Source organism: Aphis gossypii, chromosome 3 (genome assembly GCF_020184175.1).
Source record: "Aphis gossypii isolate Hap1 chromosome 3, ASM2018417v2, whole genome shotgun sequence".
NCBI classification, from domain to species: domain Eukaryota; kingdom Metazoa; phylum Arthropoda; class Insecta; order Hemiptera; family Aphididae; genus Aphis; species Aphis gossypii.
Window position 1 is genome coordinate 30,129,400 of NC_065532.1, and position 12,315 is coordinate 30,141,714.

At 24.7% G+C, this 12,315-nt stretch overlaps 2 protein-coding genes across 3 annotated transcripts; one reads left to right on the forward strand and one right to left on the reverse strand.

Annotated features, from left to right (window-relative positions):
• Positions 1–95: 95 nt before the first annotated feature.
• On the reverse strand, positions 96–7,167 carry LOC114119849 (protein CLEC16A homolog). Of its 2 annotated transcripts, none has more exons than XM_050202671.1 (18): positions 6,740–7,167; positions 6,537–6,665; positions 4,838–4,971; positions 4,621–4,769; positions 4,301–4,557; positions 4,038–4,236; positions 3,821–3,970; positions 3,573–3,735; positions 2,886–3,140; positions 2,670–2,824; positions 2,431–2,592; positions 2,083–2,221; positions 1,121–1,281; positions 931–1,055; positions 726–841; positions 556–645; positions 387–493; positions 96–296 (listed from the first exon to the last, which is right to left on the reverse strand). In XM_050202671.1, the coding sequence occupies exons 1-18, from the start codon at positions 6,796–6,798 to the stop codon at positions 231–233; spliced, it is 2,616 nt and encodes an 871-aa protein (XP_050058628.1). In that variant the 5' UTR covers positions 6,799–7,167; the 3' UTR covers positions 96–230. The 2 variants fall into 2 exon arrangements, with proteins under 2 accessions (XP_050058628.1, XP_050058627.1); XM_050202670.1 differs by having other exon boundaries at positions 2,886–3,143; positions 6,740–7,166.
• A 344-nt stretch (positions 7,168–7,511) lies between these two features.
• On the forward strand, positions 7,512–11,126 carry LOC114119852 (ras-related protein Rac1). Its single transcript, XM_027981573.2, has 7 exons — positions 7,512–7,778; positions 8,428–8,499; positions 9,050–9,167; positions 9,267–9,329; positions 9,391–9,525; positions 9,586–9,764; positions 9,955–11,126. Exons 1-6 carry the CDS (start codon positions 7,744–7,746, stop codon positions 9,739–9,741), a joined length of 579 nt encoding a protein of 192 aa, XP_027837374.2. The 5' UTR covers positions 7,512–7,743; the 3' UTR covers positions 9,742–9,764; positions 9,955–11,126.
• The last annotated feature ends 1,189 nt before the right edge of the window (positions 11,127–12,315 follow it).

The window sequence follows — 12,315 nt, forward strand, 5'->3', positions numbered from 1 at the left end:
ACCCCTAATACAGCAATTTATGTTTAATAAATAACAAGAAAATGGTAACAAAAACATCAACAATGTCAAGCATGAAATAATATTTTATCACAAAATAATCACCAGACTATATAAATAATTTATTGATACTTCAGTCATTACTCATTATCAATTTAGTCATAACATTCATTCCAAAATTAGAAACATTGGTGTTGCTTAGTGTTTTGGTTTATCAAGCTAATCAGTAAATCTTAAACATTTTCTACTCTTCCTTTACGCTTTGGTTCAGTTTTTTCTTGGTTTTGAGCTAAAGAATGCTATCAAGAAAAAACATATAGAATTTAACAACTTTAAATGTAATTTATTTAGACTTAAATTATATATCTATGTATAATTAATATATATACCTTTTGAGAGTTGGAATATTCGGGATTATTTATGCTTGTCGTGCAAGGTGATTGATCTCTGGAGTGTGTCACACTACTACAATTCGATTCTGTACTACATTCATCACCTAAACAATAACCATTTTTACTTTAAAATGTATACTAACTTAAAAATGTGTTTTTTCTTTACTATTTGTAGATCTCATAGAAATAGGACATGGCATAATCACATTAGGTGTATGCACAGCAACATCAGTTAAATGGCTTCTTAGATTATGTTCTGAAAAAAGTTATTAAATATCAGTAAAAAACTCATTAATATTTAAAAAATATTTCTAAATAATTAATAAATATACCAACTTTGTTTTAGGGTATTATTACATGGTGCATAATTTGTTTCACAGTTCGTCATTTCTAATAAACTTGCAATTTGATTAAGTTGTTTTCTTCTTGCTTTAATCCGACCATTCAACAATCTAAATACAATATTAAATTGACCATCAGAAAACAGTAATAAGAAATTGCTATATTAATACTCAGTTAATACTAATAAATAATATTTTACTTTTGTCTTGCTGCATTACATCGAATATGATCATCAAAAATTAATTTTACAGTGTTTGTAATTTTATATTTTGTATCATGCATAGTAATATGCAAAGTTTTTGTTTCATTATCAATTTTAGTAACCTAAATATAAAGCATTTGATTATATGTTTTGCATTAAACAATCACAAAAATATTTTAGTTTTTACTTCAGCATCATGAAGATAACAAGACAATTTGCAAACACCCCAACCAAGGAAACGGCTATGAGGTTCCACTAGTACTAATTGACTACTAATGATTGATAGATACCGTCTTGTTTTTGCACCATTTTCAGCAATTATCATACAAGTAATTAAATCATTACCATCTAAAATTTAAAAAAAATATAATATAATACAAATATATATTTATAGAATTTTAAGTAGTAAATAAATTGACAAGTGTGTTTAAAGTAAGTAAGATGTAGGTTAACATTTTTAATACTCACAATACTCCTTACTAATTTTTAAATTACACTAATTTACTAATTCTTGGTATATATTAATAGAAATCAATAAACATTTTATTCATAATAAATTTTATTATGAGAATTATGTTTAATCTCAATTATTATTTTAAAATATTATATTAAATAAACATTTAGTTAATGGATTTTTAGTACATAAAGTATGTACATTCATGTATTGTTAAAGCCAATAAAGTCTAAAATTAGTACTTTAAAGTTTATTGGAAACATTAAATTTAGTTTTAATTATGAAAAATTATTATTAAATTAAACATATATAGAGCGATTCTTTTAACGAATAACACTTTGTTTCAAAATTAATTAACATTTTCAAAATTTTTTTTACATAATTTATGGTTATGGTGAATGGAGTGGAGAAATACTGCAAAATGTCTACTTAATAAATATAAACATTAAATAATTATTAAATATATCATTCTTAAAGTGCTTGTCAAAATTTCAATTTGTATACATCAAAATACTCTAGAAAATGTTTTGCTTCAGAATAAGAAATTAAAAGTGTATGTTGTTATTTAAAAAAGTAGAAAAATTTAATGTACATTTGTTTAAAAATAAATGTTAATTTAATTTAAAAATATGAATGTTGTTTTATAAAAACATTGTTCAGTATATAGTATGAATATATAATTTAAAATTCCTTACTCAAGTTGATTGGAGTATCAAATACAAAGCATTTAGTTCTGTCAACTAAAGGTAATTGTGTTTCTTCTTTTCCTTCAAAAGTCATCAATAATTTACGTATATTAAGAAAAGCACAGATAAAATGTCTTGTTCTTTCAACCTAATAAATAAAATAACATATTGTTGTTTAGTGTATATTAAATAATATAAGTTTATACAAGCAATTTTGTAATAATTTATGTAAGTTTAATAAAATGACGAAATAACTTCAAATAATCTATTAACCTAATATGATTGAGTGAATTATAAATAAATTTGAATACTAATATTATTTGAATTATATTAAAATAAAACTATAATGGTACGTACATCTCCACATGGTAAACGTTTTGAAAGTGGTATTCCTGTCATTGGAGAATGAGCAGGAGGAAGTAATAATGTGGAATCACTTAAAAGTCTTTGAACATTGAGTATCTCTTTATGCATTTCATTATATTCATCTTCAAAAAGTTCTAAAAACATTTCTTCTTTCTATAAAATATAAAACTTCAATATTTTCTATCATAGTTTTAATTATAAATAAATATATTTGATAGTACTATATTTACTTTAAAAAATTGTCTAAGAAGTGGTAAAATCTTTTCTTTAGCATTCAGAATAACAGCAATATGTCTGTCAGATATAAATATCTGTTCCTCATGAATTGTTAATTTTTTAAGTAATGCTATCGCCATTTCTAAAGTAACTGAACGTACATAACAAACTAGAAAATAAGAAGTAATAAATTTATATAAATAATTAATTCAATGATATGGATCACATACCAGGCTCCGATACAGCTGTAATTATGTTAACTAGTTTATCTATAAGTTCATTTCTTTCATCACAATGAACAAATGAAGATGAAGAACTATTTTCACTTTTAATAGGAGTTAAAAATCCTTCATAATACTCTTTGGAAACACTTGCATTTTCTGATATAGCATACAATAAACATATACCAAACAATGCAGAACTGTCAGATTTTTCAATTATCAATTGGTTGAAAATTGATTCTAAACACCGGCTATGCACAGAGTCTGCTAAATGAAATAAATAAAAAAATTAAATTAAAGTATTTCGTTTTTTTATTTGTCTAAGGTAAATAAAAGTAGAATGAAAGAAAGGGAGAAGAAATAAATATATAGAATAGAGCAACGGTTCCTAAAGTGTGCGAAGCGCCTCCCTTGGGAGGCACGGGCTGTGTTATTTTGTCATAACAATAAAAATATTTGTATATTTAAATACTATAACTTTGTTATTTATTTACGGGAGACACAATTCTTTTTTTTAATTTTAGGGTGGCGTAAACTAAAAAAGTTTGGGGACCGCTGGTCTAGAGAATAATAATACCAAAATAGCTGTTATAAGTGAAGGAGAGTCATATAAAGTGTAGGTCAAGAGTAATTATTGGCTGATTTCATATAGTCGGAAGCAAAGGACGAAAAATAAAAGGATTAATTTATAAGTACCTTCATTTTTAGATAAAAGTATTTCTTTTTCTTCATCTGTAATGTTCATACACTTTAATGATTTCAGATCAAAAACATCACTTGATTCAACATCTGATTTTTCTTCATTTTCTTTTTCCGGTAATACTGATGCTTCATCTCGTAATTTAATTTCTTCAGTAACCTAAGCAAAAACAAAACATAAAAAAACATATTTTATTATAAAATAAAATAACTCAATTTTTTATAATAAAACATTTAATAGTTACTTGATTCCTTGAAGAAAAATTACTTTCCAATAAATATTTAGCTAATGGTGTAACTAATTTCGTCTGATGAATAATTAAAAAAACTTGTGTTAATAAAAATAAACATATATCACTATTCATTAATGGTTGTTGTTTTACAGCATCTACAAACTATATAAGTATTATTAATAAAATGTATAATATTTGATACTCTTAGATATTTTAAACTTATATTTACTTCTTCTGTTTCAACAATAATATACTTATCAGGCGGTGCTAACGAATGAATATAATAAGGCACAAACAGTTTATCCATTAAATGATCAATAAGCACTTCATTTAACATATCAACATTTGAGCTTAAAATATCATTCAAATAATGTAAATCGTCTAGATGTGAACTGACAAGATCTGCAAGTTTTACTCTATACTGATCTCTAAAAATATAATAATATTATTTTTAATCATATGATCTTTATAAAGAATTAAATATTAAATTACTGTATATTTTTTTGAGTATCAACATCAATTGGTTTAGCTCTTGCACTAGCATCTAATTCTAAAACATGTTTACCCATAAACCAAACTAAGTTTCCAAAATATGGAGCACATGTTTTATCCCTGATAAATCGTAACATGCTTTCATCTTCAACTCTGTAAACATTAAGTGTCAATGTACGAACATATGTGCGTACCATAGAATCAGGATGGTTGAAAAATTTAATTGCTTCTGTATAAAGTGGAAAATCATTGGTTGTCTATAAGTTATATAAAAAAATTAGAATTAAGAAATTTTAGATATTTTAAATACATTGTATTACCTCATTATAAAAAAAGTGAATGGTATTTAAATTAAGTTTAAAAGATAATGTTTTTAAAAAAGATATATAATAAGCTAAAACATCCTCATCAGAGAAATCCAGCTTATTTATTATTATGCTATTAACATGGTTATTGCTGAGCAAATAATCTAGAAATAAAATTAAAATATTATTGGTTTATTAAAAAATATATATGAATTTAAAAAAAAACACTTACATAAAGCAGTCTTATTTTTAATGTTTTCAAATATAATATTTAGAGTTTGAAGCAGTTGAACACAGACATAATTTCCACACTTTTGATTTAAGATGTGTAGAAAGTAATTAAACATATTATTTTCCAAAAAGTACCTAAAAATGTACAACAATTAGTATTCATAAATATAAAAATAACTATTTTTTAAACTTATATTTTATTTATTATGCATAACAATATTGTATTGATTTTACAGTTATATGAATTTTAATTTTAAAAACATATATTACATAAATATCAATTTTTGCTATTTGTTTTTTAATAAATTAGAAAACTCATTAAAATACATATAACACATAAATAAAACATAAAAGTTGTTTAATGAATCTAATTTTCAATATATTTATTTAATATGGTAGACAATTGACAAGTACAGTGTACCAAGGCCCAGGACTAACAAATGTACATATTATTTATGTTTAATTTTAACATAGGTATAAGACCAGACTGTTAAAGACTTTCTATTTTTTACTAATAAAATATCAATTCAATAAGAAAGAAAAAAAACTTATATAACTTTTGAAAAAACTATACAAGACAATATCATTATCAAGTTGATATTTTTTTACTTAATTAATATAGTTTATTTTAAAAGTTGAATAGTATTATGGCCTTGCCAATCATTAAAAATATTTGAATTCACCAGAAAATTGTTGAACTATTATTTTATAAGAATTAAATATGCTGCTAGACTTAATATAATTTAAAATAAAAGACTAATATTTAATTATAATTGACTAGACAAAATAACTTTAATTGATCATATAATAATCAAAATATATCATACAATATGGTGATTGCTATTTGTTAATTTTTTTCTTCTTGACAAAAGTTAAATGTTAAAGTTCCTTTTTATTAGCCAACAGTACCTACTTTTAAGGGTTCTAAGTTTAAGAGAAGAAGTTATATTTGATCTACTAAGATCATTAATAATTAAAATAAATGAAAATATGATTTTTTGAATTGTGTAATATTATACATAACATAACAGAATCTATTAATTTGGATAATATGATGACTACAACATTTATAATAAAAATCATTTAATAGGTCATCATTATTGTTTTGATATTAATGCCTTCTATGTGTCATTATTTACTTTGTTTGTAAAACAATTATAGGTTTGAATAAATTAAAACATAAGTCAATTTTCTCAAATGTTAAAACTATTTCAACTACCTAATCATTAGTCATTACCTACTCATTAAAAATAGAGAAATAGAAAACATTACCAAGTACATAATTATTTTAATAATTTTGGTGTATAGTTATATTAGTTAAATATTCTGTAATACAAACTAAAAATTATCAATCTAATACCTAATACCTATGTATTATTAAATTCATAATACAAAGCAGTGTTTCTGAAAACTTTTTTCATTCATTATCCTCTTACCTTTCACCACTGCCCTATATACCTTGAAATGTTAAATTGTCATATATTCTCATATTTCGATTTTTGTGCAAAACAGTTAATAAATATTGCACAAATAACAAGGCATTTTTCAGCCATTATACATTTTTTGTTTTTGTTCACTCTCCCATACACAAGATAATTACTATTTACCAATAACCTTCTTACGTACCCCTGGTTGAGAAACGCTGATGTTAAGGATCTATGAATAAGTTTCTATAGTTAAATAAATAAGTATTTAATTACTCGAATACTGCTGGACTATTTTGATCACCCCAAATCAAAATTTCGGCCATACTCCTAAACGATTCAACTAACAAAGTGCGATTGGTATCCACAACATTTTGATTTTTGCTTAATACTGTATAGATATATCTGTGAACAAAATCATACATAAATGAAGATGTTTTAATACGAATACTTATGATTCTGTACACTGTAGAAATTACTTGAGATACTCTAATGAGTGGAGGTTTTCAGGTTTAACCAATTTTTTTGAACGAAACATATTATTATTCTTTGTTTGAGTGTCTACAATTCATACACAATTGTGAAACAATTCGATGATGTTCAACTACAGTATAAAACATTATTATGATAATTCATAGATTCTGGATTCAAGCATCTTGATTAAAATTTATCATTATGTAAACAAATCAAAAAAGGTGAATAATTTTTATTGTAACCAACGATATCAATGTTATTACTCGACACAACGCTTAAAGCCTTAAAAACATTTAACATTTTTATTATTGTTAGTTGTTACGTATGGACTGTGTTCGAGCCGTCGAGACTCGAGGACACTACGTTGTAACTTTGTCAGAATATCAAATTCAAAACAATAATATTACTAATCGCGGTGGTGGTAACGGGTTATGGCGCGCGGGTGTGCAAAAGTATCAAGTATGTAATCACTGATTAGGGAATTGATAACAAATGTGCAAGACAACTTTTACTTTCGCTGATGGTCCGAGTGATTGAACAGCTGATCGGCGAAATTTTTTCCAAATTTTTTCACCGTACTTTGTCCAAAAACGAGAAAAATAAAACCAAAAGATAATATATTAAATGCGAGGAGGGTTTGGTTTTGGGTCATCAAGAGTGACAGGACGCGAGGATTGTAAGTTATGATAGCTGAACGGACAGGCGACCGTTTCCCCCATGACGTTTCTTCCATGGAAAATGGTTTTTTTATGTTTTTTTTTTTTTTTAATTATTTTATTTACCGTGGGTGGAATCACTGGAATGTCCTTGCACTTGCTAAGCCCCGAAATCACGACGTCCGACAACGACGACAGCCACCAGTTTTGATATTTTCCGATGTTTGGTTCCCACATCAATAAAAACCATTTGGCGGCCAATAAAAACGATCTGTACATGTTAAACGATCACCAAACAACGTGCACCGCGATTTCCCGGTAGGTAGTGTTCGGTTTCGGGTCGGCCGCGCAAAATGCAAGCCATCAAGTGTGTCGTAGTCGGCGACGGGTAAGTTTCACAACGTAGTAGATTCATAACGATACTTCTATTGTGTTTATAAATGTATATTGTATGTAAGTGTTTGTGTTGTGTATGAAAAAAAGAATAAGTTTTCACATTAACTGGTACCATCTCTTGTCAGTACGCCCATGGCTGTGTTATGTTTATCCGTTTCCGTTTTCTGTAATTTTTTATCGGTTTCCTAAAAGTGTCATATTCAATAATTAAAGTGCTGTAGTTATCTAGTACCATCATCATAATATACTGCCATGTATCTGTGTATTGTAGATTTTTATACAAACATGTACAGTTGAGTCTATCCGTTAGCCTGTAATCATTTATAGGACTTATCACCAGTCAGAGATGACTCGCATTATGCTTCAATAACACAAAATACCTAACTACCTAGTAACTACCTAATCTTCTCAGACACTTATATTTTGTCAGTCATATATCAGAATTCTGTTCCATCAGCCAAAATTCAATATTTTGTGTCAAACAACATGTTTTGCACACCTGTTTGATTTTTTCACTAATATTCAATTATAGTTTATTAATACTGCACATTTTTTTTTTAAATAAATATATATCTATGTAAACATAGATCTGTTTCTAACTAGTATGAGTTCTGTTTATCATTATTTTGTTCTTTTTACAGAGCGGTTGGTAAAACATGTTTACTCATTAGTTATACAAGCAATGCATTTCCTGGAGAATATATACCCACTGTGTAAGTAACTTGAAACATTTAATTAATCCTACAGGTATCTTGTTATATATTTTATGTGTAATCATTAAGGTAAAATCATTAGTTCACTTTATTAATTAATTTCTTTGCGATACCATTATTATGTTTTGGAATTGGTTATTTCTGATAAGATTATAATTAGATTAGTTATGACCAGTAGATTGTTAATTTTAAATGTTAGAAATATATAACCTACTAAGATTTTTCATTTTATATTTAAGTTTATTCTGTGGAGTACATAAGTACCTACAATAATTGAACTAATAAACATACGTACTTAAAAAGCCATAATTTCTTACCTTGTGTTTTTATTATTTAAAATTGTAATATAATAGTATTAACATTTACATTTTAATAAATATTTAAACTGAATTATTGATTATACTTACTACTATTTTAAAAGAAATTATTTTTAGAACATGTTTCAAAATATATGTTATACATTATCTACATTTAATTCAGCTATCATATTAATTAATCTTCAATTTTGAATACATTTCAGTGTTAAATATATTTTTGTATTTAATTTTAGATTTGATAACTATTCAGCCAATGTTATGGTTGATGGAAAACCTATAAACTTAGGATTGTGGGATACTGCTGGCCAAGAAGATTATGATAGGCTTAGGCCTCTTTCATATCCACAAACAGTATGTTTATTTTTCTAATATTTAACAAAATATAATAGTTATTATTTTGACATTTTTATGTATTATTTTTAATTTTACATTTTACTTTTTTTTTAACAGGATGTGTTTCTTATATGTTTTTCATTAGTAAATCCTGCATCATTTGAAAATGTGCGGGCAAAAGTAAGTTAACAGTAAAAATTACTCTTGATATATATTTAATTAAACTAATACATATTTTTAGTGGTATCCTGAAGTTCGACATCATTGTCCAAGTACTCCAATTATTTTAGTTGGTACTAAACTTGATCTACGAGAGGATAAAGAAACAATTGATAAACTGAAAGAAAAAAAGTTAACTGCTATTACATATCCACAGGTACATATTTTTTTTTATATACTAATTGTCCTTTATCTATAATTAATTATTTATTTTTAGGGTTTATCAATGGCCAAAGAAATTGGAGCAGTGAAGTACTTGGAATGTAGTGCTTTGACTCAAAAAGGTCTAAAAATTGTTTTTGATGAAGCCATTAGAGCAGTTTTATGTCCTGTACTGCCAGTTAAGCCAAAACGTAAATGCACAATAATTTAACAATCATGACTATGTTGTCACTGGTGAGTTAATTTATTATTTTAAAATCTAAATTTATCAATCGTGAATTTTGTACGGTTAAGCTGTAAAATTTTAATTTATTTTTGTAATACCTGTTATAACATAAAAAATATCGATTATAATACCTTAAAATTAATTATTTTTCTGGAATTTAAAATCGAGGCTTATTTTATTTATTTATGAAATACTTAGGGACTTTAAATCCAAATGGAGGATTGTCCAAGACTGATAACTGTCAGTTCGCCGATCGATACACTTTTTGTTGGTGTATAACAACTAACAAAAAACAAAAGTTCTTCCTGCAAAATAATAGAGCGCACATAATAATTAAATTATGTAATATAAAGTATGATAAGAAATTTATGTATTAACTAGGGACCTATAATGCTGTTGAACAAACTTATGGCCTAATTTTATAGTCTAATCATGTAATCTATAGCTTAATCATTTTTATAAAGAAAAAATAATATATATATATATTTAAATAATCCATAAGTTAATTAATTCTCTAATTGTAAATTAATATAAACCAATTTCCATTGTGAATTTTTTTTTTAATTATTTTACAATTTATTTTCTATTAAGTTGCTTGGTGCTACTTACTTTCTGTATCTTTTAATATCACTATAATTTTTTTTTTTACTCTAATGACCTTTGCCACAATATATGTTACTGAGTATGGTAATAATGTATAATTAACATAAAAAAAAATTAAATTTACAAAATACCATCATTCATTTTGAATACCTTATAGTTACATGATAAATTGGATAATGTTGGCAATTTATTCTCAATTGTAAAAATATAAGCTAAGTGATGTAATATTGTTACAGTTCAATAGTAGCATGGTTATTTTAAGTTAGGCTGTAATCAAAAATTATTTATTTATCTCTTAAGCTTTATGGATTTAAAAAATAAGCACTGTGTGCTTATTTTTATTCTCAATTATTTATCATGTATAACTGACATAAATGCATTTTCCAGTGGTTTAGAGTATAAAATATTGTGTATATAGAAATTATATGAAATATGTACAAAAGCAACAAAACCTATAGTATCATTTTTTGTAATATTTGTTATGTCTAAAAAATCAGAATTTTAATGTTATTTTTTACTGAGTTTCTTTATAAAATGTTGTTGGACCTACTAGACGCATGATATTTATTATATAGTCATGTGTTTTTTTTTTTTTTTTTGTACGATATTCATTTTTTTCTTTTTATTTTAACCTTGTAATTTCTAAATAAATGATATATCTTGTGTAAAAAAAAGATAGTTACTTTTATTTTTCAACCCCATGTTTATGACTTAAAAGAATGTAGTCATTACTTTCATTAATAAATGATGTTTTATTGCATTATTAATTTATTTTATATTTTTTATTACTAAATGATCATTTGTATTTTTTCTTTATTAATGTCTAATATATTTAAGAATACATTACTATTCTTTATACCTTGAATAGCTTATTATGATCATAGATCTGATGCGAATTATTTCAAAATTGTAACAGTTAATTAGCAAAATGTATAAAATAAATTAATTTGGGACCAGTTAAAAATGTTTGTTTATTAATTAAAAATTGAAATCGTGAAAAATTAATTAATTTACTATGGTTTATTTTAAATTTTACATGATATACTAAGAAATGATAATACTGTATATTATATATACATATACAAACATTACAGACCATTGAGTATTCATTTTAAGCTATTACAATTTTACAAGACTCCTCAAATAGCCTTTTATCTTTATAATTATTCCATTATATATATATATATATATATATATATATATATATATATATATATATATAAAATATATATTATTGATAATTTTTATTTTATATTATTTTTTAATTAGTTATTTATTTTGTTACTTTAATTCAAATTATTTGTTCTATGTACCACTATAATTAAAATTTTTAATTTTTATGTTATTAACTTATAAAATAAAAATAAAAATACTGAAATCTAGATCAGTTTTAGAACTTTAATATATGTTTAAAATACTTAATTTGCCTTTACCAAAATTATTAATATAAAAAGAAAAATTAATTATGGTTTACCTATAGTTATTAGTTATTAATTGTAAATGTGGATATTAGGCTCATGTTTTCAATTCATCTTAAAAAATGTATGATGAGATTTCATTAGTTATGCATTATATTTTATTATTTGTAATTTAGGTACCTTATTGACAAAAGCTTATATATTTTATTTTGAATCTATTTTAGGAGAAGTATTATCCGAATGTCTAAAAATTAACAGTTATTATATTACCATTTAAATGTATACAGTTTTCAGTGAAGAAAAATAGATATTCTCTTGAACAATTTATTATTCTCCCATTTAATAGCTATTTGTATAAATTAATGGTTGAATCTTGAATATATAACATTTACTGTATCTAGTTCTCAGATTAATTATAATTAACTTTTAATATGATAGTCTGGTGAACTATGATGTTAACTAGTTGATGTCTTGCTAAAAATTAATATTTGACATGGATATTGCCAACAAATTCAGCAGTTATAGTCAATATAAGCTT